The 26324-nt window shown below is 42.5% G+C and overlaps 1 protein-coding gene across 1 annotated transcript in view; it reads left to right on the top strand.

Moving 5' to 3' along the window:
• The window catches only part of THEMIS2 (thymocyte selection associated family member 2), a 50797-nt gene extending 26105 nt beyond the window's left edge, over positions 1-24692 (top strand). The window contains exons 2-6 of the mRNA XM_075264536.1: positions 11107-11247; positions 12192-12596; positions 17112-18190; positions 19240-19351; positions 24616-24692. Of these exons, the coding sequence (XP_075120637.1) occupies positions 11107-11247; positions 12192-12596; positions 17112-18190; positions 19240-19351; positions 24616-24692 (1814 nt within the window). The remainder of the gene's footprint in view (positions 1-11106; positions 11248-12191; positions 12597-17111; positions 18191-19239; positions 19352-24615) is intronic.
• Positions 24693-26324: the final 1632 nt, after the last annotated feature.

Genomic DNA, 26324 nt, shown 5'->3' with positions numbered 1-26324 from the left:
ATACCAGTAGTAAAAATTGTGGGTGCACGTAACCCCAATATATTCTTTGAATTCCCAGTCAGAAACTGGCACTATATGGCAGTAGCAAGAAATGAGGGTATTTGTATTCCCAATATATTCTTTGAATTCCCAGTCAGACAATGGCACTGTATACCAGTAGTAAAAATTGTGGGTGCACGTAACCCCAATATATTCTTTGAATTACCAGTCAGAAACTGGCACTATATGGCAGTAGCAAGAAATGAGGGTATTTATAACCCCAATATATTCTTTGAATTCCCAGTCAGACAATGGCACTGTATACCAGTAGTAAAAATTGTGGGTGCACGTAACCCCAATATATTCTTTGAATTCCCAGTCAGAAACTGGCACTATATGGCAGTAGCAAGAAATGAGGGTATTTGTATTCCCAATATATTCTTTGAATTCCCAGTCAGACAATGGCACTGTATACCAGTAGTAAAAATTGTGGGTGCACGTAACCCCAATATATTCTTTGAATTACCAGTCAGAAACTGGCACTATATGGCAGTAGCAAGAAATGAGGGTATTTATAACCCCAATATATTCTTTGAATTCCCAGTCAGACAATGGCACTGTATACCAGTAGTAAAAATTGTGGGTGCACGTAACCCCAATATATTCTTTGAATTCCCAGTCAGAAACTGGCACTATATGGCAGTAGCAAGAAATGAGGGTATTTATAACCCCAATATATTCTTTGAATTCCCAGTCAGACAATGGCACTGTATACCAGTAGTAAAAATTGTGGGTGCACGTAACCCCAATATATTCTTTGAATTCCCAGTCAGAAACTGGCACTATATGGCAGTAGCAAGAAATGAGGGTATTTGTATTCCCAATATATTCTTTGAATTCCCAGTCAGACAATGGCACTGTATACCAGTAGTAAAAATTGTGGGTGCACGTAACCCCAATATATTCTTTGAATTACCAGTCAGAAACTGGCACTATATGGCAGTAGCAAGAAATGAGGGTATTTATAACCCCAATATATTCTTTGAATTCCCAGTCAGACAATGGCACTGTATACCAGTAGTAAAAATTGTGGGTGCACGTAACCCCAATATATTCTTTGAATTACCAGTCAGACAATGGCACTATATGGCAGTAGCAAGAAATGAGGGTATTTGTATTCCCAATATACTCTTTGAATTCCCAGTCAGACAATGGCACTGTATACCAGTAGTAAAAATTGTGGGTGCACGTAACCCCAATATATTCTTTGAATTCCAAGTCAGAAACTGGCACTATATGGCAGTAGCAAGAAATGAGGGTATTTGTATTCCCAATATATTCTTTGAATTCCCAGTCAGACAATGGCACTGTATACCAGTAGTAAAAATTGTGGGTGTATATAGCCCCAATTCTATTGCTAGGGGACTTGCAGGGTATTTCTGGGGTGAAGGTGGGGGGGCACACCGTTGGAACGGGTATCGGGGTATATATCGGGTATACGGGAATACACTGACAGTGTATTCCATTCAGGATCCTGGGAAAGCTGGGTTGCGGCGATTGAGCCCGTCAGTGCCACGTTACACTGACAAGCTTCTCCCTGGAATTTAGCTCTTACAAGAGCTGTTGGTTGTCTTCTCCTTCCTATCCTAGCCTGTCCCTGCCTACCCAGAATCTAAGCCCTAGCTAGCTGGACGGAAACCTCCGTCCTCGGTGAATTGCAAGCTCAGAATGACGCGAAGCTGGGCGTCGCTGTTCTTTTAAATTAGAGGTCACATGTTTTCGGCAGCCAATGGGTTTTGCCTACTTTTTTCAACGTCACCGGTGTCGTAGTTCCTGTCCCACCTACCCTGCGCTGTTATTGGAGCAAAAAAGGCGCCAGGGAAGGTGGGAGGGGAATCGAGTAATGGCGCACTTTACCACGCGGTGTTCGATTCGATTCGAACATGCCGAACAGCCTAATATCCGATCGAACATGAGTTCGATAGAACACTGTTCGCTCATCTCTATTTATAATCATAGCCAATGCAAGTCGGATTGGGAACTGCAGACGCTTAAAATTGAAGGGCATGTTGCTTGGTAGCAAAGGAATATGCAGAATGAAAACATTTGCTCCCTTAGAGTTTCCCATAAGAACAGTGGCTTTAATAACTTTGGGCATGAGACTCTTAAAGGGATCCTATAATTAAACTCAATTTTTTGTCCCTAACACATAGGAATAGCCTTAAGAAAGATGTTTTCTCTGCGCCGCCGTTCCGTAGAAATCCTGTTTTTTTGTCGGTATGCAAATGAGCTCTCTCGCAGCACTGGAGGCGGGACCCAGCGCTCAAACAGCACCGAAAGACGCGAAGAGAGCCCGTTCCTGAAAAAGATGGAGGCGGCGCTGGAGAGTTCTCTTGCAGCATTGGGGACGTCCCAATGCTGAGGCCCGCCTTCAGTGCTGCGAGAGAACTCATTTGCATACCAACGAAAACTGGGATTTCTACGGAACGGCGGCACAGAGAAGACATCTAAAGGTAGGAGAAGAATAGCCTTTCTTAAGGCTATTTCTACTTGTTAGGGACAAAAAATTGAGTTTTAATGATAGGATCCCTTTAAGAACAGATAACATCATGCAGAAGTCACCTGCAAAAATTACCATAATTCCCCCATTAAACAGTCGGTTTTCTTTAGCTCTTTCAAGGTGCGATCAAGGGCCTTGACCACTTTCTTGGTACATTCATCCCAAACAATTAGTTTGCAAGTTTGTAATACCTTAGCTTTCCCAGAGCCCTTAGATTGGGTTCAGACAGGATTTTTTGGAGCGGATTTTGACGCAGAGGCTGCCTCAGAGTTCGATCCAAAAAAAATGGGTAGCTGCGACTGGATGCCGGTGCAGTGCATACAGTGCAACGGCAGCCAGTCGCGGCATTCTGCTCCGGATTAGGCCCAAATGAATGGCCCAAGTGGGGATGGGGTGTTGCGCTGTGGACATCTGCGACTTATTCAGCTACGGAATCCGCATCAAGAAAGGGCATGTTGCTTCTTTTTTCTGTGAAGGAACAAACCACTCACGGAAAAAGGAACCCATTGAATTCAATGAGAGGCGTTTTTCTGAGCCGGATTTTGACACGGATTCAGTTTCAAAATCTAGACCAAAAAATCCCATCTGAACCCAGCCTAAGTGATAATACAGACAACGCTAGATTTAAAAAAAGAAAAGAGAGAGACACCGAGCGCCAATAGTGTAGTATTCCCGATAAGATGAGGCAATAGGCATAAATTAAAGCCCCTTACTTTGTTGTGTTGTGACAAATCAAAACACTATTAGCACACAAAATTAAAGTGTGGTGGCAGCAGCTAGTCCCCTTGCGACAGCCAAGGCTCGCAAAAAATTAAATGTACAGGTGGCCCTCAAAGTCCAAGACCAATCGGGGAGCAGAGGAGTGGGGTAAGGTGCGCACAAACCAGCTGGACATAAATTCTTCCAGAATCTTTATTGACAGAATTTATGTCCAGCTGGTTTGTGTGTGCCTTACCCCACTCCTCTGCTACCCGATTGGTCTTGGACTTTGAGGGCCACCTGTACAACGCTAGATTTAAGGGCAATCCTAATGCTGAATGAACCGTACGCCCTCCATCTAAAAGAGTGGCCGCAATCCAAGATGATGAAACAGCCAAGGCAATGTCATTTTTTAAGCCAATTTCTGCAAGCAGCAAATTAATTAAAAATATTTTACCAGAACCTCCTGGTGCATCTAGGAAAAATAATCCCCCATTTCCACTGGAAATCTGAGCCATAATTGCCAAAAAAATTTTGTGCACAAAGAAATCTATGGAACCGCCAAATCCATGGCCCGGAGGCCCGTGAAAAATGCTAACAGTGCAAACAGCCACTAGAGATACCACACTTGTTTTGTCAGTGCATGTCGTGTGTGTGGGCGTGTGATCCATGTGTTTGTATGCGTGTATGCGTGTATGCATGCATGTGTGTGGTCCGTGTATATGTATGCATGTATGTGCACATGTGATCCATGTGTTTGCGCGTGTGCAGTGCAAGTGTCCATCCGTGTGAGTGTGAGTAGTAGAGTGTGCGAGTAGGCATGTGCTCTGTTCGTCCGTATGCGTAGTGTGCATTCATCTGAGTGTGTTTGCGTGCATGTGTGGTCCTTGCGTGTGCATGTGGTATTTGTGGGGTGGTGTTTGTGTTGTGTGTGTCTAGAGTGCTCTGGTGTTTGTGTGGTGTGTTGTGACATTTGTGTGGTGTTGTGCTTGTGGGTTGTGTATGAGTGCTGTCTGTGTGATGTTTATATAATGTTTGTGAAATGTTTGTGTGTTGTGTGTGGCGGTGCGGCCCCTTTAATAGAGACTCTTTGGCACCATCTCTATAATCCGTCCCTGTCAGTCACAACTGTTTTCCCCTCAGTACTTTCGCTTTCATTTTTCCCCATTATATGTATAGGGCCTAACTTCAGGGAGCCCAATCTCATGACGGGGAGATGCTAGCGAAATGTAACGTGCGCAGTATTCTGCTCCTGTGCGTGGAGTGGGGGTGTGCCAAATTTCACCCAAACTGGGCGAGAACTGTGGATTTGTATAGAGCAGACTACTACAGAATTTGAGTTTTATATATATAGATAGATTAGATTATACTGTGTGGAGGGGCCACTGTAGTGGAGGGGTCACTGAAGGATATTGTACTGTGTGAAGGAACCACTGTGGGCATTATACTGTGTGCAGGGGATACTATGGGGCATTATACTGTGTGGAGGGGTCACTATAGGACTTTGTACTATGGGAAGGGGCCACTATGGGATATTATACTGTGTGGCTGTGGAGGGGAGGCTATAAGGCATTATACTGTGTGGAAGGGTCACTGAGAGACATTATACTGTGTGCAGGGGCTGCTATGAGACATCATACTGTATGTAAGAGCTGCTAAGGGGCATTATTCTGTGTGAAATGGCTGCTATAGGATATTATATTGTGTGGAGGGGGTGCTATGGGATATTATACTGTGCTGCAAAGGCCACTATGGGACATTATACAGTGTAAAGGGGCTGATGTGCAACTATAAATTATATATATAGTGTGGGGAATTGCTCAGGTAAATGCTTGTAGCAGTGCAGGAAACAGACACAGACACTGGGTTGCACACAAGTTCAGGCTTTATTCACTTATAGCGCATACACTGCCTTTGCAAAGGCACAAATAACCAAAACCCTTCTCGGCTAAGAACTAACTTATACAAAAGGAAACTTTTCCCTGACTATACAGGAGACTGGCTACTAGGCTCCCACCTTGGCAACAACAACAGGTGGCACAGTACCTGCTTTGGAGGTCCAGTCTGGACAGGTCAGCTCTGTCAGTGTGGTGCCACACTCCTAGTCTTCACACACAGACTATTATCAGGCCTTAATTACCCAGCTGACCTCCCTGGTGTGGGTCTTTACCAAACACCCTTTAGCTGTCTGGCTGAGACATACCTGTCTTCCCAGACCACACCCTTCACTCTCTCACTATAATATATTATATAAGGGGGTCCATTCAGTTTTTGCATTGAGATTGTGATTCATTTGGAATCTCTACAGAATGTGGATACCTTGTATCATGAGCCAGGGGGGCAGAAAATAAAGAGGAATGCATGGCAGATGTCTGCCTCAAATTTTTCTTTTATTCAATTTATTTCTCTAGTAACAATAGGTTCTTGGAAAGTAAGTACAGTTCTACCTACAAAACTAAGGAAACCACTTCTAGATTGAAACTAGTTATTGCAATCATTAAGCAATCACTATGCTGCAGCTTTTGGTTTCACTGTGGCTGGGGAATCCCGAGCTTCAATTTCCGAGGAGCGGTGTGTTCTCTGACTTTCCCATGTACAAAGCACTGAGTACTGCTGTAACAATATGATGTGCAAAAAACACTCTGCTATGCTAGGTTTACACTCACCCCACCCAACCGTGATACATACAACCACATATACAAGTATCAGGACTGTGCAAAACCCCAAACAGATACTCAAAGTGCCAGACCCAAACCAAACAACATCTCTTACACACATGGCTCAGGGAGAAACCCGGGGAATTCTCCTGTTCTCATGTCTGAACTTGGTCTCAGTGATCAGGTGTAAAGTAGGATCCTGGTGTTCTGCTGACTCAGGCTCCATTCCCACAGAGTAACGTGCCACTCATTTAGACACGTAAACAAGCGCTCTACCCATTGAAATCAATGGGTTATAAAGCCTCCCATTGATTTCAATGTGTAGAGCGTGTAAGCCGGCACTCATTGAAATCAATGGGATCTGTTTTGAAGCGCCTCGCTCTGACACGTGTTTACGTGTCTAAATGAGCGTTACTCCGTAGGAACGGAGCCTCATAGTTTGGATGCAGGAGTGTAATGTACAGTAGCAGCAAAGTAGGTGGGTTTTAACTGCTAAGGGTTTTTGGACATTTTGCAACAGAACATTTTACATTTTTGTCATTTACAAATAAAACTATAGTAACTCCTCACACCCATAAAATTTCTGCAAGTAGACACCTGGCCTATTGTCAAACTGCACTTTGCACACCAAGAAACCTTCAAGCAATTTTGAGTCAAAGTATATTTTTTCATGAAATATATATATACACTCACCGGCCACTTTATTAGGTACACCATGCTTGTAACGGGTTGGACCCCCTTTTGCCTTCAGAACTGCCTCAATTCTTCGTGGCATACATTCAACAAGGTGCTGGAAGCATTCCTCAGAGATTTTGGTCCATATTGACATGATGGCATCACACAGTTGCCGCAGATTTGTCGGCTGCACATCCATGATGCGAATCTCCCGTTCCACCACATCCCAAAGATGCTCTATTGGATTGAGATCTGGTGACTGTGGAGGCCATTGGAGTACAGTGAACTCATTGTCATGTTCAAGAAACCAGTCTGAGATGATTCCAGCTTTATGACATAGCGCATTATCCTGCTGAAAGTAGCCATCAGATGTTGGGTACATTGTGGTCATAAAGGGATGGACATGGTCAGCAACAATACTCAGGTAGGCTTTGGCGTTGCAACGATGCTCAATTGGTACCAAGGGGCCCAAAGAGTGCCAAGAAAATATTCCCCACACCATGACACCACCACCACCAGCCTGAACCGTTGATACAAGGCAGGATGGATCCATGCTTTCATGTTGTTGACGCCAAATTCTGACCCTACCATCCGAATGTCGCAGCAGAAATCGAGACTCATCAGACCAGGCAACGTTTTTCCAATCTTCAATTGTCCAATTTCGATGAGCTTGTGCAAATTGTAGCCTCAGTTTCCTGTTCTTAGCTGAAAGGAGTGGCACCCAGTGTGGTCTTCTGCTGCTGTAGCCCATCTGCCTCAAAGTTCAACATACTGTGCGTTCAGAGATGCTCTTCTGGCTACCTTGGTTGTAACAGGTGGCTATTTGAGTCACTGTTGCCTTTCTATCAGCTCAAACCAGTCTGGCCATTCTCCTCTGACCTCTGGCATCAACAACGCATTTCCGCCCACAGAACTGCCGCTCACTGGATGTTTTTTTCTTTTTCGGACCATTCTCTGTAAACCCTAGAGATGGTTGTGCGTGAAAATCCCAGTAGATCAGCAGTTTCTGAAATACTCAGACCAGCCCTTCTGGCACCAACAACCATGCCACGTTCAAAGGCACTCAAATCACCTTTCTTCCCCATACTGATGCTCGGTTTGAACTGCAGGAGATTGTTTTGACCATGTCTACATGCCTAAATGCACTGAGTTGCCGCCATGTGATTGGCTGATTAGAAATTAAGTGTTAACGAGCAGTTGGACAGGTGTACCTAATAAAGTGGCCGGTGAGTTTTTATATATATATATATATATATATATATATATATATATATATTGATATTAGTGGTTAAACATGTGAAAAATATAAGCAGAAAAATACAGTTCTGAAAAATAAAGCTCTGAAAAATAAAAATACAGCTCTGAAAAATAAAACTTCATTGTGTGCTGGGTTCATTTATAACATTTTCATGCAAATATCTTCATAAAGTCACTAGAACCTTAAAAACTAAGCGCTCCCCTAAACCCTATATATTCCTTGAAAGCAGACATGTTGCAGTTGTCTTGACAGCCATTTCCACCTTCACAAGTTATTTTTAGAAAATGCATTAACACATACCTTTACACGTGAGAATCACATTCACACTGAGTTTACTCCTAAGACAATATGAAATAATAATTAAGATTTGCAAAGTTTATATATACCACTGTCATCAATATCATAGCTCTCATATGGTGAGACAGAAGTAATGCAATAGTTACCATTTTTCAACTAAGGTATTAAACTTCCATACTGCACACCACAACTGCTACTACACTATTAAAGGGGCTCTATCATTGGGTAAAGTCATTTTTAACTAAGCACATACTTGCATAGCATTTAGAAAGGCTATTTCATACCTTTTGTGTGTAGAATGCCTCAGTAGTTTTTGAATAAGTCCGTTTTTATTCATATGCTAATTAGCTTCCAGCCAGCACAGGAAATTCCCAGCAGCACTCGTCTCTGCTATCATCTCCTATCTCTGTGTGCAAGCAGGAAGTCAGCAGCAGCAGCCTGTGCTGTATGCACCATAGGAAACAATAGCAAAAAAGGTGCACAATGGTGCTCCGAGTCTAATTAGCATATGATTAAAAACAGACTTATTCATAAACCACTGAGACAATTTACATACTAAAGGTAGGTGTGGATTAACATTTCTAAAGGCTATACAAGGATGTGATTCGTTAAAAATGACTTTTCCCAATGATAGAGCCCCTTTAAAATCTACCAAAACTAATATAAAAATATATAAAATACATGTTATTATAATAATAAATACACACACAACCACTATCATGCAACTTTGTAACACAATGATTGTAAGCAAAAATTTAAATTTGCATAGTCATACAGATTCTTTGTGCAAACAAAATTAACTTTCTAAAAAACTAAGATGTGAGGTGTTCATACCTACCACATATGTACATTCACAAATGTTTGTTAGAATATGGCCCTAGGTAGCGAAATGCAGGGAAAAAAGTGGACACATTTTTTTCTGCAGCTTTTTTCATTGAGTTTTCAGAGTTTTCCTCTGCAAACTTTCTCTCATTATTATACCTATAAAGAAAACGCCAGTGTTATTTATTCGTAGCAATGTTCCTGGGAAAAATTGTGAGTAATCTTATTCCATTGGATGAATTGACTGTTGACATAACATAGGACTCATGGTAGAGCTTTTCCTCCCAGGTCAATCTGCATTATGTCAATTCATACTACAGATTTACATAGATGATTTCACACTTTGTTATAGAAAGAGGAAACTCTACCGATCTGCACAATTTCAGAAATTAAATCCACAATAGAAAAAAAACCAACAAACATTTGGTGTGTTTCTTATGTTTCAGCTTTAGGGAACCTTCACACGGAGTTTATGCTCCGCTCATTATGAACGTAAACTCGTTCAGAGTGAGCAGCGTAAAAAACGGATCCCATTGACTTCAATGGGTGCCGGAATACGCGCGCTACCCATTGAAATCAATGGGAGGCTTTTTTACCTATTGCTTTCAATGTGATACGCGTGTATAACATTTTTGGTAAGGATTTTGAGGTGGATACGTCCTTAAAATCCTGATCAAAAACCCCATGTGAATTTACCCTGAGGGTGCATCACACGGAGGAAAATTGCGCTGAATTTGGTGTGGAATCCGCATCAGATTGAGCGCTGAAAAAAAAGCCTCCCTTTGACTTCAATGGGTTCCTTTTTCTGCTAACACCAAATTCAGCGTCATTTCCCTCCGTCTGAATACACTCTAAGGCTAAAGCCCCACATTGTGGAAACAGCTTTTTTTGTTGCAGATTTTGCAGAGGTATTTTGAGCCAAAGCCTGGAGTGAATTGATTAAAAGGTGTAAGTATAAGATCTTCCTATATATTCCCCATTCCTTTTGTAGCCATTCTTGGCTTTGGCTCAAAAAAAAAATGCAAAAAAACTGCAACAAAAAAAATCTGCGTTTTCGCAACATGGGGCTTCAGCCTAAAGTAGCACTTACCACAACTTATTTAATTTACTGGGTTCTTTATTTATTTGTACCTGTAATGTAACAATGGAACTTGACATGTGAAGCTGCCTTTATTCTAAAGATATACAGAGATACACTAAAGACACTTATTGTCTCTCTGATTCATTCTCGCCTTGACTACTGTAACTCCTTACTAATCGGTCTTCCCCTCACTAAACTCTCCCCTCTACAATCTATTCTGAATGCAGCGGCCAGGCTCATCTACCAGGCTAGACGCTACAGCGATGCCTCTGGTCTGTGCCAGTCGCTACATTGGCTGCCTATTCAATATAGAATAAAATATAAAGTTATCACCCTCATCCACAAGGCTCTCCATAATGCCGCACCTCCCTACATTTCCTCCCTCATCTCTGTCTACCGCCCAACCCGTGTTCTCCGCTCACTCAATGACCTAACACTTACATCCTCTATTATCAGAACCTTCCACGCTCGTATACAAGACTTCTCCCGAGTTGCACCACTTCTCTGGAATGCTCTACCCCGGACAATCAGATTAACTCCCAATTTCTACAGTTTCAAACGCAAACTAAAGACGCATTTTTTCAGACAGGCCTATCACAATTCCTAATGCAAACCCATCTTGATGCCTTTTCAGCCTAACATATTTGTCCATGCTCTATCCACATGTTAAAGGACACTACTAGTGACGGCCCATAAAGCTTTGTTTGTGTAATGGCTGCAACCTCTATTACAAAATTGTCTGAACACTGTATAAGCAATGCCGCCCCTGCTACCTCTTGTGTCATCCTCTCTACCTCATAGATTGTAAGCTCTTGTGAGCAGGGCCCTCAGTCCCATTGTGTGAAATGACGTTCTTTGTTTTGTATCTGTCTGTATCTGAACCCTACAAATTGTACAGCGCTGCGGAATATGTTGGCGCTATATAAATAAAATGTATTATTATTATATTATTATAGGCAAATAGGTTGTTACATTTAATGGCTTCACTATTTTTGTGTAGCAACTGGAAAAGAGAAGTAAAGAGACAATTAACTATTCCAATTCTTTACACAATTTAATGATTCTTTTTTATTAACAGGTTCCATATATGATATCAGTGGCTCCGAGTGCTGTTTGTCAACTGGGGATTTATTGAAAGTTGTTGATAAAGAATTGCTAGCAGTTTCTGTTACAAATCTGCAAACAGGAAAGAAACAGAAGCTGCAAAAAAACTTCAAAGGTAAATGTGTTGAAAGCTAAAGAGTCAAAGTATTCCAGATTATTGATGACACGCTAATACTCCCACCCATCAACTGTTCAAAGAGACTGAGGCATTCAGGTGAATGATGTGGCCTCTTTACTGAATACCAAGCATACATTGTATAGGTGCTGCGCTTGGTATTGAAGTTAAGCCCTTATTCACTTGAATGAGACTAAGCTGTAAACTGGCCATGTGAAGAATGACTGTGATGTGACTGGTCTGTAAAGTGGAACTAGCACATGAGCAGCTGATCTGTGTGGGACCCAGGTATCAAACAATTTTGCCTGGACAACCCCTTTAAAGGCCTAAAGTACCCTGCGTTCTTCAGGGGTTAAGCTGTGATTTTATATATCATACCGCATTAAATTGTGCATCACAAAGGTATTCTTCACCCTAGCATTATTTCTATGTAATAATATGGTACATTACAGCAGCACCATATGGAGGCATCAGGTATGCTTGTACTTTTCTAATATCAAAATGTGGATCTGCTAAAATATGTTTACAAAGGAATGTAAATAGCATATCTTGTATGAAGGCATTCCCAAAAACATCAATTTCTGTAAATGTAATGTTCAGTTTACATGACTAGTTTCAGAATAGTTGCACTACGACTCGAAAGAAGAACCAGAAGAAGAAAACACTATGGTTGCACAAACTAATTTCTCACTAATCTGAATAAATATATAGGAAGACATAGAGACAAACTGCATAGTGAATGTATAGTTTGTATATGAAAAGTAATACCTTAAATAGCAATTATAACAATATAATAGCAATTATATAGCAACTATATAGCAATATATAGCAATTATAACAATACAATATTGAACAATATGCTGTAAGAGTTGTGTTGTCAATTGAAATTATTCTTTTAGTTGTATACTCTAATCATGTAACCAAAGTAAATTCATGTATTGCAGGTATGTTTCAGCTCTGTGTGGATTTCCGTGTACACAACTCTCTTGCTGAGTTACATGAAAAGCTATCTGGTAATAGTTACAGACATGCATACTGGTTTACCTCCGAGTCAGATTTTACTGTGGAAGAACAAGTCATCCCAAGGCTACTGCCTATTCAACTACTGTCAGCTGACAGAAACAGCGGTTGGAGTGAATGCTGCATCTTTGAGGGTCCAAATTCATATAACATCAAAATTCCCTTATCAACAATGGGACAGTTTTATGAGTGTGAAAACCAAGAATTGTATACACTGGAGCAGATCTTACAAGACCCTCAATTAAGTAAACACAATTTCAGATGCAAAACCATTGGCTCTGGTGTATATCTGCTGTGTCCAGAGTATGAAATCAAAACAATTATGCAAAGTAAGTAACATTTTGAGTATCTAATGTGAAATATATTACAATAACTATAACTGTAGCTTGCATTTTCATTGAGCTCTTCATGTTAGTTTAGGCTAAGGCTCCATGTATTTTTCCTCTGTGCAATTCCTGCTTCAATTACACCTGTATGAAAAACACTAGCGTTTCCGTAGGTATAATTGACATGCTGTGATTTACAAAAACATGATGTTTTTTGAAATCTCAGCTTCTCCACTGCGGATATTTTTCTGCAATGTGTGGATGGGATTAGCCAGTATCCCATCCGCTTTGCAGGTAATGTAAACCCAGCAGCCAATTGCGGTGTTTACACTACGTGGGGCCCTGGCCTCAAAGAGCTTCTGAAACTTTTATCTTAATTAACTAACCTTAGGATGGGTTGTAAAATGCGCTGGAGGACCCTAGCAATAACACTGAGGCAGTGATTGCCATTAACTTTAACTGTAACGTCCAGGGGAAAAAAAATACTATATACATATATATATATATATATATATATATATATATATATATATATATATATATATATATATATATATACACACACACACACAACAGGTGACTGGTCACTTGGTGCTGGCGTTTAATACAACTCCTCCTTTAATTAGTAACACTTTACACCAGGTGCCTTCTGTCTCTTTAGGAGTTGCTGCTTTAAAATGTTCCTACCTCTACTTGCGTATTGCTACAAATCTGCGACAGTATCTAGTCCAAAAAAACGCATCCCATTCGCTCCAGTCGCGGCTAGCCGTTTTTGGGACCGGATTGTGAGGCGGCCTCCGCCTTGTATTTGATTGCTTGCAGAGTATTATACATGTCTGTGTTACACTGACATTCAGCCTATTATACCAAGACCATCATTTTTATATACTGTATTAGAAAATGTATGTATAGTGTACATATTTGCATTGATTAATATCAAGCATAGCAACTAAGGTACAGTACTATGCTAATACAGAAGATCACCTCATCTTAGGCCTGCTTCATATCTGCGTTTGGTAATCTGTTCACGGTGTCTGCATGGGGACCCCCCAGAAAGGACTATCGAACGCACTGACAAGCGGTGAGCTTATGAGAGCACCCGGACCCCATAGACTATAATGGGGCTCCTGTGCTTTCCGCACGGTCACCGCACGACTCATGTGGATAGGAAAGTAGATCATGAAGTACTTTTCTGTCTGCATGTTCCGTGCGGACACCGTGCGAAAAGCACACGGACACCATTATAGTCTATGGAGTGTGTGTGCTTTCACTGCACAGCGCTTGTCAATGTGGTCTGTTCGGGGGGTCCCCATGCAGACTCCCCAAATGGATTACCAAACACAGATGTGAACCAGACCTTAAACCTTCAACATAGCTTAGGCTTTGATATGCTTCTTATTAATTTGCTTGTCTGGCAAATTGCACGGCTAAACCTGACTCATTTTTATACAGTGCAAACTTACACTAGATACAGCAAGGCCTACACTGATCATGGGCATTAACCCCAAAGATGATCAAGCTATTTTCTCAATGGTGCATGGGTGCCAACCTTTTGGGGTGGATTGCTGGTCCCAGATCATACTCCTGGATCAGTCATGAATTAGACGCATCCTCCAGGATCCTGTGCACTTCAGTTAACATCAATTTCAACTCCTTGTTGTATGCTAATGCCAAAAATGTTGCATTAAAAAGTCAGAAATTTTTTTTTGTAACTTTTTAATGCTAGAAGAATGTCACTCCCTTTACAGCTGAAGCAGTTCCCAAAAGGGAGCTGTATTTCACAACATCTAGTATAGTGGATCTAGTGTCATATGAAAGATGACATTATCATTTTACTATTCCAATTAAGAGCACATTCACATGACAAGTTTCATGTGGATTTACTGGCCTGCACTTTAATACGGGAGAGAGACTCCTTGCAGTACGGTTATCTATACTGTCACATACAGATTACAGTATGGGACAGTATGTCATTGGGAGGCAAAGACTCCTAGCATCATAGATAATTATAATCCTAGTAGTACGTGTCCCAGGATAAGATAAGATAATCCTTTAATAGTCCCACAGTGGGGAAATTTCAGTATGTTACAGCTGCATAGTAATACATATACATGATAATACACAGTAATATATTACAGAAGTAGACACACATATGCTGAGAAAGATATATTAGGAGTCCATAGCAGCTAAGGAACAGAGAAGAAAGGAGGAGGACATTCATAGTCATTTAGTTCTCTGTGTGGAGTGATCTTCGCTTGGTCTGATGTAGATTATACAGCCTGATCGCGGTTGGAAGGAAGGACTTGCGATAGCGCTCCTTCTCACACTTGGGGTGAAGCAGACGGTCACTTACAGTGCTGCCAAGTGCCATCAAGGTCTCATACATGGGGTGGGATTTGTTCTCCCGCATTTAAGTCACCACAGACAGTATCCTTCTGTCACCCACCACCTGTACTGGGTCCAAGGGGCTCCCCAGGACAGAGCTGGCCCTCCTGATCAGCCTGTCAAGTCTATTTCTGTCCCTGGTTGATATACTGCTCCCCCAGCAGGCTACACCGAAAAAGATAGCTGAAGCAACCACCGAGTTGAAAAAGGCCCTAAGAAGTGTCCCCTGGACTCCGAAGGCCCTCAGCCTCCTGAGCAGGTAGAGTCTGCTGTGACCCTTCCTGTGCAGTGCCTCCAGGTGATCAGCCCAGTCTAGTTTATTATTGAGGAGCACACGCAGATACTTATAGGTCCTGACTATCTCAATGCATGTCCCCTGGATCTCCACCGGGGTCGAAGCACTCCTCCGTTTCCCAAAGTCCCCACCATCTCCTTGGTCTTCCCAGCATTAATCCTGAGATGGTTCTGCTGGCACTATTCAACAAAATCCCGGTTTAAGTCTCTGTATTCCCTAACGTCGCCATCAGTGATAAGGCCTACTATAGCAGAGTCATCAGCGTACTTCTGTAAAAAACAGCTGGATGAGTTGTGCCTAAAGTCAGCAGTGTACAGTGTGAAGAGGAATGGGGCAAGAACTGTACCTTGTGGTGCCCCCGTACTACAGATCACAGTGTCAGACACACAGTCCTGGGCTCTCACATACTGAGGGCGGTTTGTCAGGTAGTCTAGGATCCAGTTGGACAGGTGGTGGTCCACACTACCAAGGTTCAGCTTCTCCCTCAGTAGCTCTGGCTGAATGGTGTTGAAAGCACTGGAGAAATCAAAGAACATTATTCTCACAGTGTTCCCGGGTTTCTCTAGGTGAGAGAGAGCTTTGTGAAGAAGGTGGATGATGGCGTCATCTACCCCAATGCCCGGCCGATAGGCAAACTGGAGGGGGTCCAGAGCAGAGCTCACTAGGGGGCGTAGGTGTGTCAGGACCAGTCTCTCTAGGACCTTCATCAGGTGGGATGTCAGTGCTACAGGTCTGTAGTCATTGTAGTCCATTGGGTTGGGTTTCTTTGGGACTGGTACCACACAAGATGTTTTCCACAGTCGAGGTACCACTCCCAGCTTTAGACTCATATTGTACATGTGCGTAATAATACCACACAGCTGGTCTCCGCACATTTTAAGAACTCTTGCGCTTATCCCATCGGGTCCTCCGGCCTTGTCTGCTTTAATCCTCTTGATTTCCCGACACACCAGAGACTCCTTGAGGATCAGACAGTCAGATTGCAATTTACTGCCAGTCGGTGAGGGTTGGGTCTTGGTGTGTGAGGGGAGGGGGGTTGCTTGTGAGGGGGGAGTTGGTTTGGAGTCAAATCTATTGAAGAATAGATTAAGCTCATTAAGCCACTTCCTGTCACCTTCTATCTGATGAGCTGCCTTTTGTTTGTGTCCGGATATCACCTTCAGACTGTCCCAGACCTTTGAGACTCTACCCTCCCCCATCTAGTTCCATCTTCCGCCTGTAGTTGGCTTTCTCTTCTCTGATCAGTTGTCTTAGCTGTTTCTGCACCTGTTTTCCCAGGTAGTCACTTTTCTATGCATATACGATTCTGTTCGGGGGTCCCAGAGTGGACGCCCCAAATAGAATCCCGAACGCAGATGTGAACCGGCCCTTACTTTTCTTGTACACTAGTTAGGTGCAGCCATCTAGCTCCCTGTCTGGTGTTGATAGATATGCTGGTAGAATACATCAATGTACATAGACAGTGCTTGCGTGAATATGGTAGACAACATTTAGTGCATTTTCTTATTAAAAAAAAACCTGCAAAACAACTTCTATTGCTTATACTGTGTATTCAACAAAGCAGTAAAAAATAATTACACAGGATCAGAAAAAAACTCTTTCCTCCAGAAAAAAATGCCACTTTGTGACTCTGCTTTTGCTAGTATTGCAGGCTATCCCCAAACCACTGAATTAGGCTAACCTGCAATACCAGACAAAGCCCATAAACAAGAGGGCCACTCTGTCTGGAAAACAAATCATATTTCTAACATTTTCATTATCTTTAATCTTGGATTACTTTATTATGTATGTATCAGAGGTATGTGATCCTATTTAACTAAAACTTATTTCCCACATAGTGAGAAAAGGATTTGTGAAGATGCCATCAAGTCTAGAAGTTGATGTTGTTGACATCACTGACTACTGTGGAAACATCACATTTGTCCAACCTTTGACTTTGACAGATATTTATGATCATCATCAGAAATTTCCTGTTGTAGCAGAAATTTTGGATACAGCAGAAGTTAAGCATTTGGTAAAAAATGATGCTTACTCAGCTCTACATAAAGGACAGAAAATTATCATTTACAAGAAAATTGTGTCAAAGAATGTTCTTGCCACAGGCTTTAAAGGCAAAACCTCCAAATTCTTTTATATCAATGATTCATACCAAGGGAAATTTCGTCAAAGACCACGGGAATTTGTTTCCATTTTCGAGCTCTGGACTAAAGCTTTAGAAGGATGTAAACTAAAAGTTGTGGTGACCCAGGACTGTGATAGTAATGACGAAAACGTCCCATCCCTTTGTATGGGAGATCATTTACAGGTTTTACACCATACCAAAACTGTGCTAACAACACCAACAGGACCACAAGAAACTGATGTCCTAGTTTGTAAAAAAGGCACAACAGATGAAGATGACGATGATGATGATGAGGAGGATAAACCAGAGGAAGTCGTACTCCCTATACATATGGAAGGGCGATTTGTTGAGGAAGTGAAAGATACTAAAAAATACAACCTTTTAAATATAATTCAGAAACTTAAACTGCCTTGTGAGGTTAAGGTTGTAACGAAAGACAAATCTTTATCGAATGATCCTCTGGCATCATTTCCTTCTATTAGACTAGAAGAGATTATTGAAGAGTATGCATTATGTATCGCGTTATACGACAAAGCATCAGAGTGCTTTGAGTTGCCAGTTAAATACCACAACATTTCTGTTGTTTTAATGGAGGAGGCAATCTCAGAACTAGCCGAGCATGTTAATTCCACAAAAGTAGAAGAACTTACAGAATCCTTCTATTACAACTTGAGAAAAGACCTGCCAAGCCAACAACTTCCACCTCCTAGGCCACCAAAAAGAAATTTGACAACTAAAGAAAAGACAAAGAAAGACAAAGAAGAGACAAAGAAGACACTTCCTCCAACACCAAAGGTACCTTAAAAGGGTTTTCCAGGCATAAAATGTTTATTTATTATTTTTTTTTTAAAAGAAAGTGTCTGTTAGTGCTGTTAATGGGTTAATAAATGCACCCATCTTTTGGGAGGATTTTTTTGGAGGCTGACTTTGAGGAGATTCAGCGTCAAAATCAGTGCCAAAAAACTCCATGTGCACTGACCCTTAGCGTGTTTTGAGTGACTTCTTGGTGTCTCTGGGAGCTCCTGGTGTCTCCTGCTTTTGTTTAAATGCTTCTGCTTTGTGCTATGTAACTTCCTCACTAACCACTCTCACCTTACTCCCCCCATACACCCCCTCTCTGTCTCTCTGGCTATCCCATCCTTCCCTATCTACTCAGCCCAAACCTCAACCCATAGTATATGATGGGACAGCTCCTCCTGTACTCCTCCTTCTCTTCAGTGATGATCCACCTCTACTGCGCATGAGTGGATGTGCAGTAAAGGTGAATTACCGGCAGCCGAAGTGAACACTGCTTGGAGAAGAGGAGAACATCTAGCACCCTGTCGAATCATTATAGAGGGAGTAGCCGTGTTGCCAGATGAAGCGTGGCGGGTAAATATAATGGGGTGGTTGGGGGAAAAGTAGTAGTGACGATCCGTTTCCAGAAATGGGGAAACGGATCATCACTGGATAATCAAACATGTCCCTGGGACAGTCACATGACGGCCCCATGGATATGGGTAAATATACATTTTTGGTTAATTATGTTATTTTGAAAGTAGGAAGGGTGTTTAGATTACTGTAGGGACAAGTTGTCCCGGACAACCCCTTTAATGTCATGTCAGTTGTTTCATTTTAAAATGGCTCTGTTGGGAACTGCTCAGTGATCGCTGCTCAGAAGTTCAGTAAAAAATGCAATGATAGAGTTTATATATACTGTATAAAGCCTGTGATCTTTTTATTAAGTGTCTTTAGTCGTATTGAGAGCTCTGTGTTATTTTATTTTATCTTAATATGAATACATGCCTTGTCCCGCTCTCCTGAACACTGCTGGCAACGAGAACTTTTATTTTTTCCCATTGCAGAAATCTGAAAACTTCAAAACTAGAGTTCCGACTACTCATCACAAGATGTCTCTAGATGTACAAAAGAACATATATAGTACAAAACCAAAGAGAAACGCAGCCTCTTGTGAAGGCAAGTTAATACCACTTGACAATGTATATTTTTTTGCAGTCTCAATGTACTGCAAAGAGAAAAATACCTACAGTATGCCGTAATTATTCCAGTACTTTATTGTATATTTGTAAACTGTAATATCTCTTGGTTATTGCCCCGGCCAAACAGAAATAGATGACCTGGAAAATAGGTCATCAATAGTTTAGTCCCAGGAAATCTCCTTTAGGCTATGGCTCCAGGTAGCAAAGCACTGCAGAAAAAAAAACACAGCAGAATCATATCACATTTTTTTTTTCTGCAGTGCTTTTCAATACAATTTCGCAGACTTTTCCTTTGTGGACTTTCTGTCCCTATTATACCAATGCAGAAAACTACACTGTTTCTACAGGTATAACTTAGATGCTGAAATTTACAAAAAAAATGCATTTTTTCTGCAATGAGTGGGGCTTCAGCCTTAAGATTAGTGTAATTCTGTTACAATCTACATGTTAGTATGGTCAGTGTAATGTCAAATATAACCTAAAAATCCCACACATCCAAAACCTAAAACACAACACTAAAGCCAGTAAAAACCTAATAACAAGTCATACATAAAATATTCTTGACAACTAAATATATATCTAAATAAAGAATTGAAATGGTAAAAGTACAGTGAAGAAACAAAGTATAACACACTTCAAAATATTCTATCTATTGTATGTTTGATATGTTAACCACAAACAGGTAACAATAGCATTCAAATTTACAGTTACAAATATTTAGTCAATCAAACAATGTTACATTTGCTTTGATAAATACTATGTGCACAACACATTTACTGAACTCATACCTCATAAAATTGGTGGGTGTCCACCAATAAAAAACACAAAATTAAAATTACAATCTTTACATGCAAACCACAAAGCCCTGAATCCTGTTAGGGCTAAAGTTACTACAGAGTAGAGAAAGTGGTACTGCACTGTCAAGTAGTGTATGAAATATTCTTTTTTTTCATGTTGAACATCCTGGTGACAGATGGCTTTCTTATTTTACATTGAAGTTCAGAATCAGAATTTCATTCTTAGGGTTCATTCACACTAAGTATACACTGAGCTGATTCTGAACGTAAAGCATGTTCAGAATCAGCACGTACAAAGCAGATCCCATTCATTTCAATGGGAGCCGGCATACGAGCGCTCCCCATTGAAATGAATGGGCTGCTTTTTTCCCTATTGGTTTCAATGTGATACGTGCCAAAAGTATTCAGCTCTCCCTGTCCTGCTGACTCAACTGATGGCTGTGGCTCACCTCATGATAGTATTACTTCACTTGCTACCTATGACCATAAACCTATGGCGGGTGCCAGGACTACTGACTTGGACCCCTCGGCTCTATTCACTAAAATCCAGCAACTGATCGCCACTGAACTTTCTAAAGCACTGACAAACTTCACAAAACATTTTCAAGACCTTGGCTGAGAATGGATGATATTGCTGACACCCTGGAGGATAAAACTTGCCCCGATGACTATGCACAAAAGCTAGAGACTATCGATTTGAAACTCAAAGGACTAGTCTCTGTTAATATTTTTTTTTCCCTACAGTGCTGCTCTTATATTGTTTGTGATCAACCTGAAACTCTGCTTGACCCTATCCCTGCTTGCCTGACAGTGGCGGATCCAGGGTTTGCAGGGCCCTGGGCAATTGACTTTGGCGGGGCCCTACACGCAGCGCGCCGCAGCAAATTAGGCCCCGCCCACTTTTATGTTGACTCCGCCCATTCTCATTCATTTTTCATGTGATTCCACACAGTATAATCCTTCTACAGTCACCCGTAAATTATATGTCCCCCCTCCATCTCTCCCCATTTTCATATCCACCCTTCATCTACCCCTAATTTCATGTCCCCCCCCCTCTATCTCTGTCCCCAGTGTCATGCCATTCTCCCCCCCTTCATCTGCCCCAGTGTCATGCTGTTCTTCCCCCCTTCATCTTCCCCAGTGTCATGCCGTTCTCCCCCCTCCATCTGCCCCAGTGTCATGCCGTTCTCCCCCCCTCCATCTGCCCCAGTGTCATGCCGTTCTCCCCCCCCCTTCATCTGCCCCAGTGTCATGCCGTTCTTCCCCCTTCATCTGGCCCAGTGTCATGCCGTTCTTCCCCCCTTCATCTGCCCCAGTGTCATGCTGTTCTTCCCCCCTTCATCTGCCCCAGTGTCATGCCGTTCTCCTCCCCTCCATCTGCCCCAGTGTCATGCTGTTCTCCCCCCTCCATCTGCCCCAGTGTCATGCCGTTCTCCCCCCCCTCCATCTGCCCCAGTGTCATGCTGTTCTCCCCCCCTCCATCTGCCCCAGTGTCATGCTGTTCTCCCCCTCCATCTGCCCCAGTGTCATGCTGTTCTCCCCCCCTCCATCTGCCCCAGTGTCATGCTGTTCTCTCCCCCTCCATCTGCCCCAGTGTCATGCTGTTCTCTCCCCCTCCATCTGCCCCAGTGTCATGCTGTTCTTCCCCCCTTCATCTGCCCCAGTGTCATGCCGTTCTCCCCCCCTCCATCTGCCCCAGTGTCATGCTGTTCTCCCCCCCTCCATCTGCCCCAGTGTCATGCTGTTCTCCCCCCCTCCATCTGCCCCAGTGTCATGCTGTTCCCCCCTTCCCCTTCATTTGCCCCCCAGTTTCATTGGGCCCCCTCCATCTTTGTCCCCAGTTTCATGCCGTTCTCTCCCCACCCCCTTCATCTTCCCCAGTGTCATGCCGTTCCCCCCCTCCCCTTCATTTGCCCCCCAGTTTCATGGGCCCCCTTCATTATATTCCACCTTAATATTTAATACAAACAAACACTTACACTCACCTTCTATCACTCACCTTCCATCGTTCCCCCGACGCTCCTCTCTCCAGTCACATACGCGATGCAGGAGCTGTGAGATCAGCTCCTGCTTAGCTACGGCCTGGCTTGCGTGTGTAAGCGTGATGTGATGACGTCATCGCGCCTACACACGCAAGCCGGGCCGGAGCTTTAAAGCAGGAGCTGAACTCGCAGCTCCTGCTTTAATGGCGTATGCATTCAGCTCATCGGCGGACGGACGCCGATGAGCTGAAATCGTGACAGGCAAGTGCCGGGGGGCCCCCAGAGGCTCTGTGGGCCCCGGCACTTGCCTGACCGGGACCATTTTGTTAGGGCCGGGCCGCGGGGCCCTGCTAAGCGCGGGGCCCCGGGCGGTTGCCCGGCTCTGGATCCGCCACGGTTGCCTGACCTGTGCTGACCCCTCTTGATGCAAATCCACTTACACCTCCCTTATGTTTCAGATTATTTCACATAATGTGTGGGGATTTAATCCCCCCCCCCAAAGCATTGTAAGGCATTTTTCCAGTATGAGAAGTTGATAAGTTTGAAACGCAACACATCTATATCTGAAATACTACATTGTAACATCCTTCTGGTCACCGCAAAATTGATTGTCCTGAACTTTGAACTAAGAATAAATACCATAACAACTGCAATTCCCGAGAGGCCCATTTCAGATGGAACTATTCCACGTTGATCCCAAAGTTTTTAAGGATCTCATTGCATGGCACTACCCCACCCTTTTTTGGATTGGTAGAGTTCATTCGGGTAAGATAGCTACTCTACCTTGAATTCTCTATTACTTCTGAAACCTCCCAACCCCAGTGACCTCCTCTTCATTAGCTACCCTCCTGAATGAAATCTTTAATTCCATATGGGGATATAGGTGACTGTGTATTTGTGGATGCATTAAGTATCTTCATAAGAGATTGGGTGAACTGTCGATCTCTCATCTTTATAAATATTATTCTGCTGCTAGCAGGGGTGAACCTGCTCCTTTCACCGCCCGAGCGAAGTACAGAAAGCTGCCCCCCCCCCGCCGGAGGAGGGGGTGGAGTGAGGTGTGGCTTAGTGGAGGGGGCGTGGCACATCGAAAAGGGGGCGGGGCTTAGCACCGTTCGCCGGCAGAGAGCAGGCCCGGAGACTGCCTGTGCTCTGCCTGAGCGTGCGGGGAGGCTGCTAGAGCAGCGCTGCTCCAGTGGCCTCCCCAAACCACCGCTCCGTGCTAAGCCAGTCCAGGACAGCTTGTCCTGGACTGGCTTAGGGAAGCAAAAATGCCACCCTCCCTGAGGCCCTGGCATAGTGCCGCCTGAAGCGCTCGCTTCAGGTCGCCTCATGGGAGGTGCGGCACTGGTAGGCTCTCCCAATTATGTACTATCTATAACGAAACAGACTGCCCACAATGGGTCGTATTGGTATCAAGACTGGTAGCCCCGACCTCTCTGTAAGCCCTACTCTGGTCCCTGACGTCATCTTCTTAAACACTTCCAGTGACTGCTAAGGTATCTCATTATACGTTGCAATTGTGGCGGAGGATTCGCTTTAACTAATGGTTACAAAGACCAATTTCCCCATTTATACCCTTGTTTCTTAACCCCCTCTTCCTTCCTGACCTATCACCTGAGGTGTTAATTTGGTGGAGGCACATTTAGCTTCACCGTCTCATTGACTTCCACTGTGACCAGCGGGTCTTCCCCGCCTCTTACAGGGCTTTAAGACTGCACATGCCTTTCTTTTCTGCCGTTCCCTCACCCCAATCAATCCAGAAATTTCCCCCACTAGCTTCGAGAGACTATGCTTGTTCAGAGCAGCTGATAGGGACTCTCTCTCATTTATTTATAGTTTACTGAGCACCCAACACCGTGACACCAAGCTAGACTTTATGGCAGCCTTGAACCAGGACCTTGATTCTCCCTTAACTCCAGCTCAATGGATTGATTATTGCACATCTATTAGCAAAGGCAGTTGGCAGGTCATCCTTATGGAGCCTTCTCTGATCATCCTACATAGGACCTATTTGGTCCCTCATCGTTTGCATAGCTTTTACCCTACAGTATCACCCCTCTGTTTTAGAGGTTGTAATGTTCTCCATATTTTTTGGACCTGCCCTCATGCCCGTTGGCTATTCACAGTATGGCACATCAACATTTCAGACAGTCATTTCTATTTTCTACTTCAATTTTTCTCCTTAGTCTTAAGCCCGCTAGCCTCAAGTATGCCCAATATAAATGATTTCAGTACATCCTGATGGTGGCATGAATCCACATTGCCTTCAACTGGAAGAGATCATTTCTATTGTTGACAAATGTTGTTTGGCGAGTTGATGCTATAATGAAATAACAAAAAAAATGAATGCTACCATTAATGCTATCAGATTAATACTAATTTTTGAGAAACTAATACTATTTTTTATTAATTGGTCTTCTTTACTCATATATTTCATTAATAAAATACTTTCTCTACAGGTACTGACTCCGATCAAGATTACGAGCAAATAGATGAACAAATTCATCATTTAAACATATTCTCTAAAGTGAATTAAAAGCAATGGACTTGGGACCCCCAGAACAGATTATCTTTCTATACAGGGCATGTACATAGCAATTTTTAATTGTATGTCAAACTTTTTTTTTTATTATTGCGCTCAAAGTACATATCATAGAAAAGATCAAATTAGTTATTTTTGTGAATCAACCTTTAAGAGTTCCTAGTGAACAAAGACTGGTATCAAAGACAGTTTCCTAATAAAGTTACTTTTTACAGGACAACTGGGGCTATTCTGCCTACTGAAGTGTAGCCCACTGGAGAACTCCTTGTATATTTGTCTGAACAAGTCCAACTATGATAACATTATATTTTTTGATGTAATTGTGACATATTTACATTATTTTTTACATTAATTGACAAATGACATATTGCGGTTAATTTTTCCTATGATTCAGGAATGTTTTCTGAAATTTGGTTATGGGTTATTATAGGTTAGGATGTTAAACTTCTAGATGAGCCAAATTCATCAAACACTGAGTGACATTTAATAAACTTGGCACTAAACTGTCTTTAAAAAGTCTTCATGATAAATCACCTTCCATATAACTCTAGCTATCTGGAAAAAATTGAATGGGCATAGATGGAATACCAAACCAAGCTCCTATACAATAGTGGTGATGCTTCTATTTCTGGTTTCAATTAATCTCTGACAGCTTGAAAATGTTTAAGGGTGTGTTCACATTATTGTTCGTTGCTTTGTTCCATCATAGGATGAGAGCAATGGATATTAAGCCTAAAATTCAGATAGAGTCCCCTCCATCATGTCTTTTGCCTCCATCATGTTTTTTGCTTTTGTGATGCAGGACTTTTTCTTCCATTACATAAGTAAACAAAAGGAGAAAGTTTCCATCATCTTGTTTACATTAGAGTCAATGGAGACTATATTGGTGTTAACCCCTTCCCACCGCAGGAACTTTTCGATTTTCATTTTTTGTTTGTTTTTGACTCCCACACCCCATAACTTTATTATTTTTCCATTCTCAGAGCTCAGAAAAATTGTTCTTCATGATACTACCATTTATTATTCTGTACAATGTACTGGGAAGCTGGAAATAAATTCCAGCTTGGGGTGGATTTAAAGAAAAAGTGCATTTGTGTGACTTTCTTACAGGCTACGTTTTTACGGCGTTCACGGCCAAAATGACATGTCATCTGTATTCTATGTTTTGGTGCGATTCCAAGGATACCAAATGTATATGGTTTTCTTTACATTTTATTCCGTAGGGGCATTTTCGGACAGAGGGATACCTAATGCTTTATTTAAGTACTTTTATATGTGTTCTAGGGAAAGGGGGGCGATTTAAATTTTTTATATTTTTTATAATTTTTTTTTCTTTTGTATTTATTAGACCCCCTGGGGGTCTTGAACTCCAGGGGGTCTGATCACTTATGCAATGCATTACAAGGCTAATGCATTGCAAATTACCAGCGCTTCTTTTGCAGAGTGCAGTCCACAATAAAAGAAATTACAGACAGTCCTGGGCACCTTCACAAGGCTCCGGGCTGTCATAGTAACAGGACGCCGGCCCCAGAGCTTGCTCCAGGTGCCAGCAATCCCTGGTAAAATAGCGGGCACTGGCCGCAGGTGACTGCTGGACAATACAGCAGACACCCGGTGGCCATGGAG

This window comes from Leptodactylus fuscus, chromosome 2 (genome assembly GCF_031893055.1).
Source record: "Leptodactylus fuscus isolate aLepFus1 chromosome 2, aLepFus1.hap2, whole genome shotgun sequence".
Taxonomy (NCBI): domain Eukaryota; kingdom Metazoa; phylum Chordata; class Amphibia; order Anura; family Leptodactylidae; genus Leptodactylus; species Leptodactylus fuscus.
Note: the sequence above shows the minus strand (reverse complement) of the source record. Positions and strands in the feature narration are given on the sequence as shown.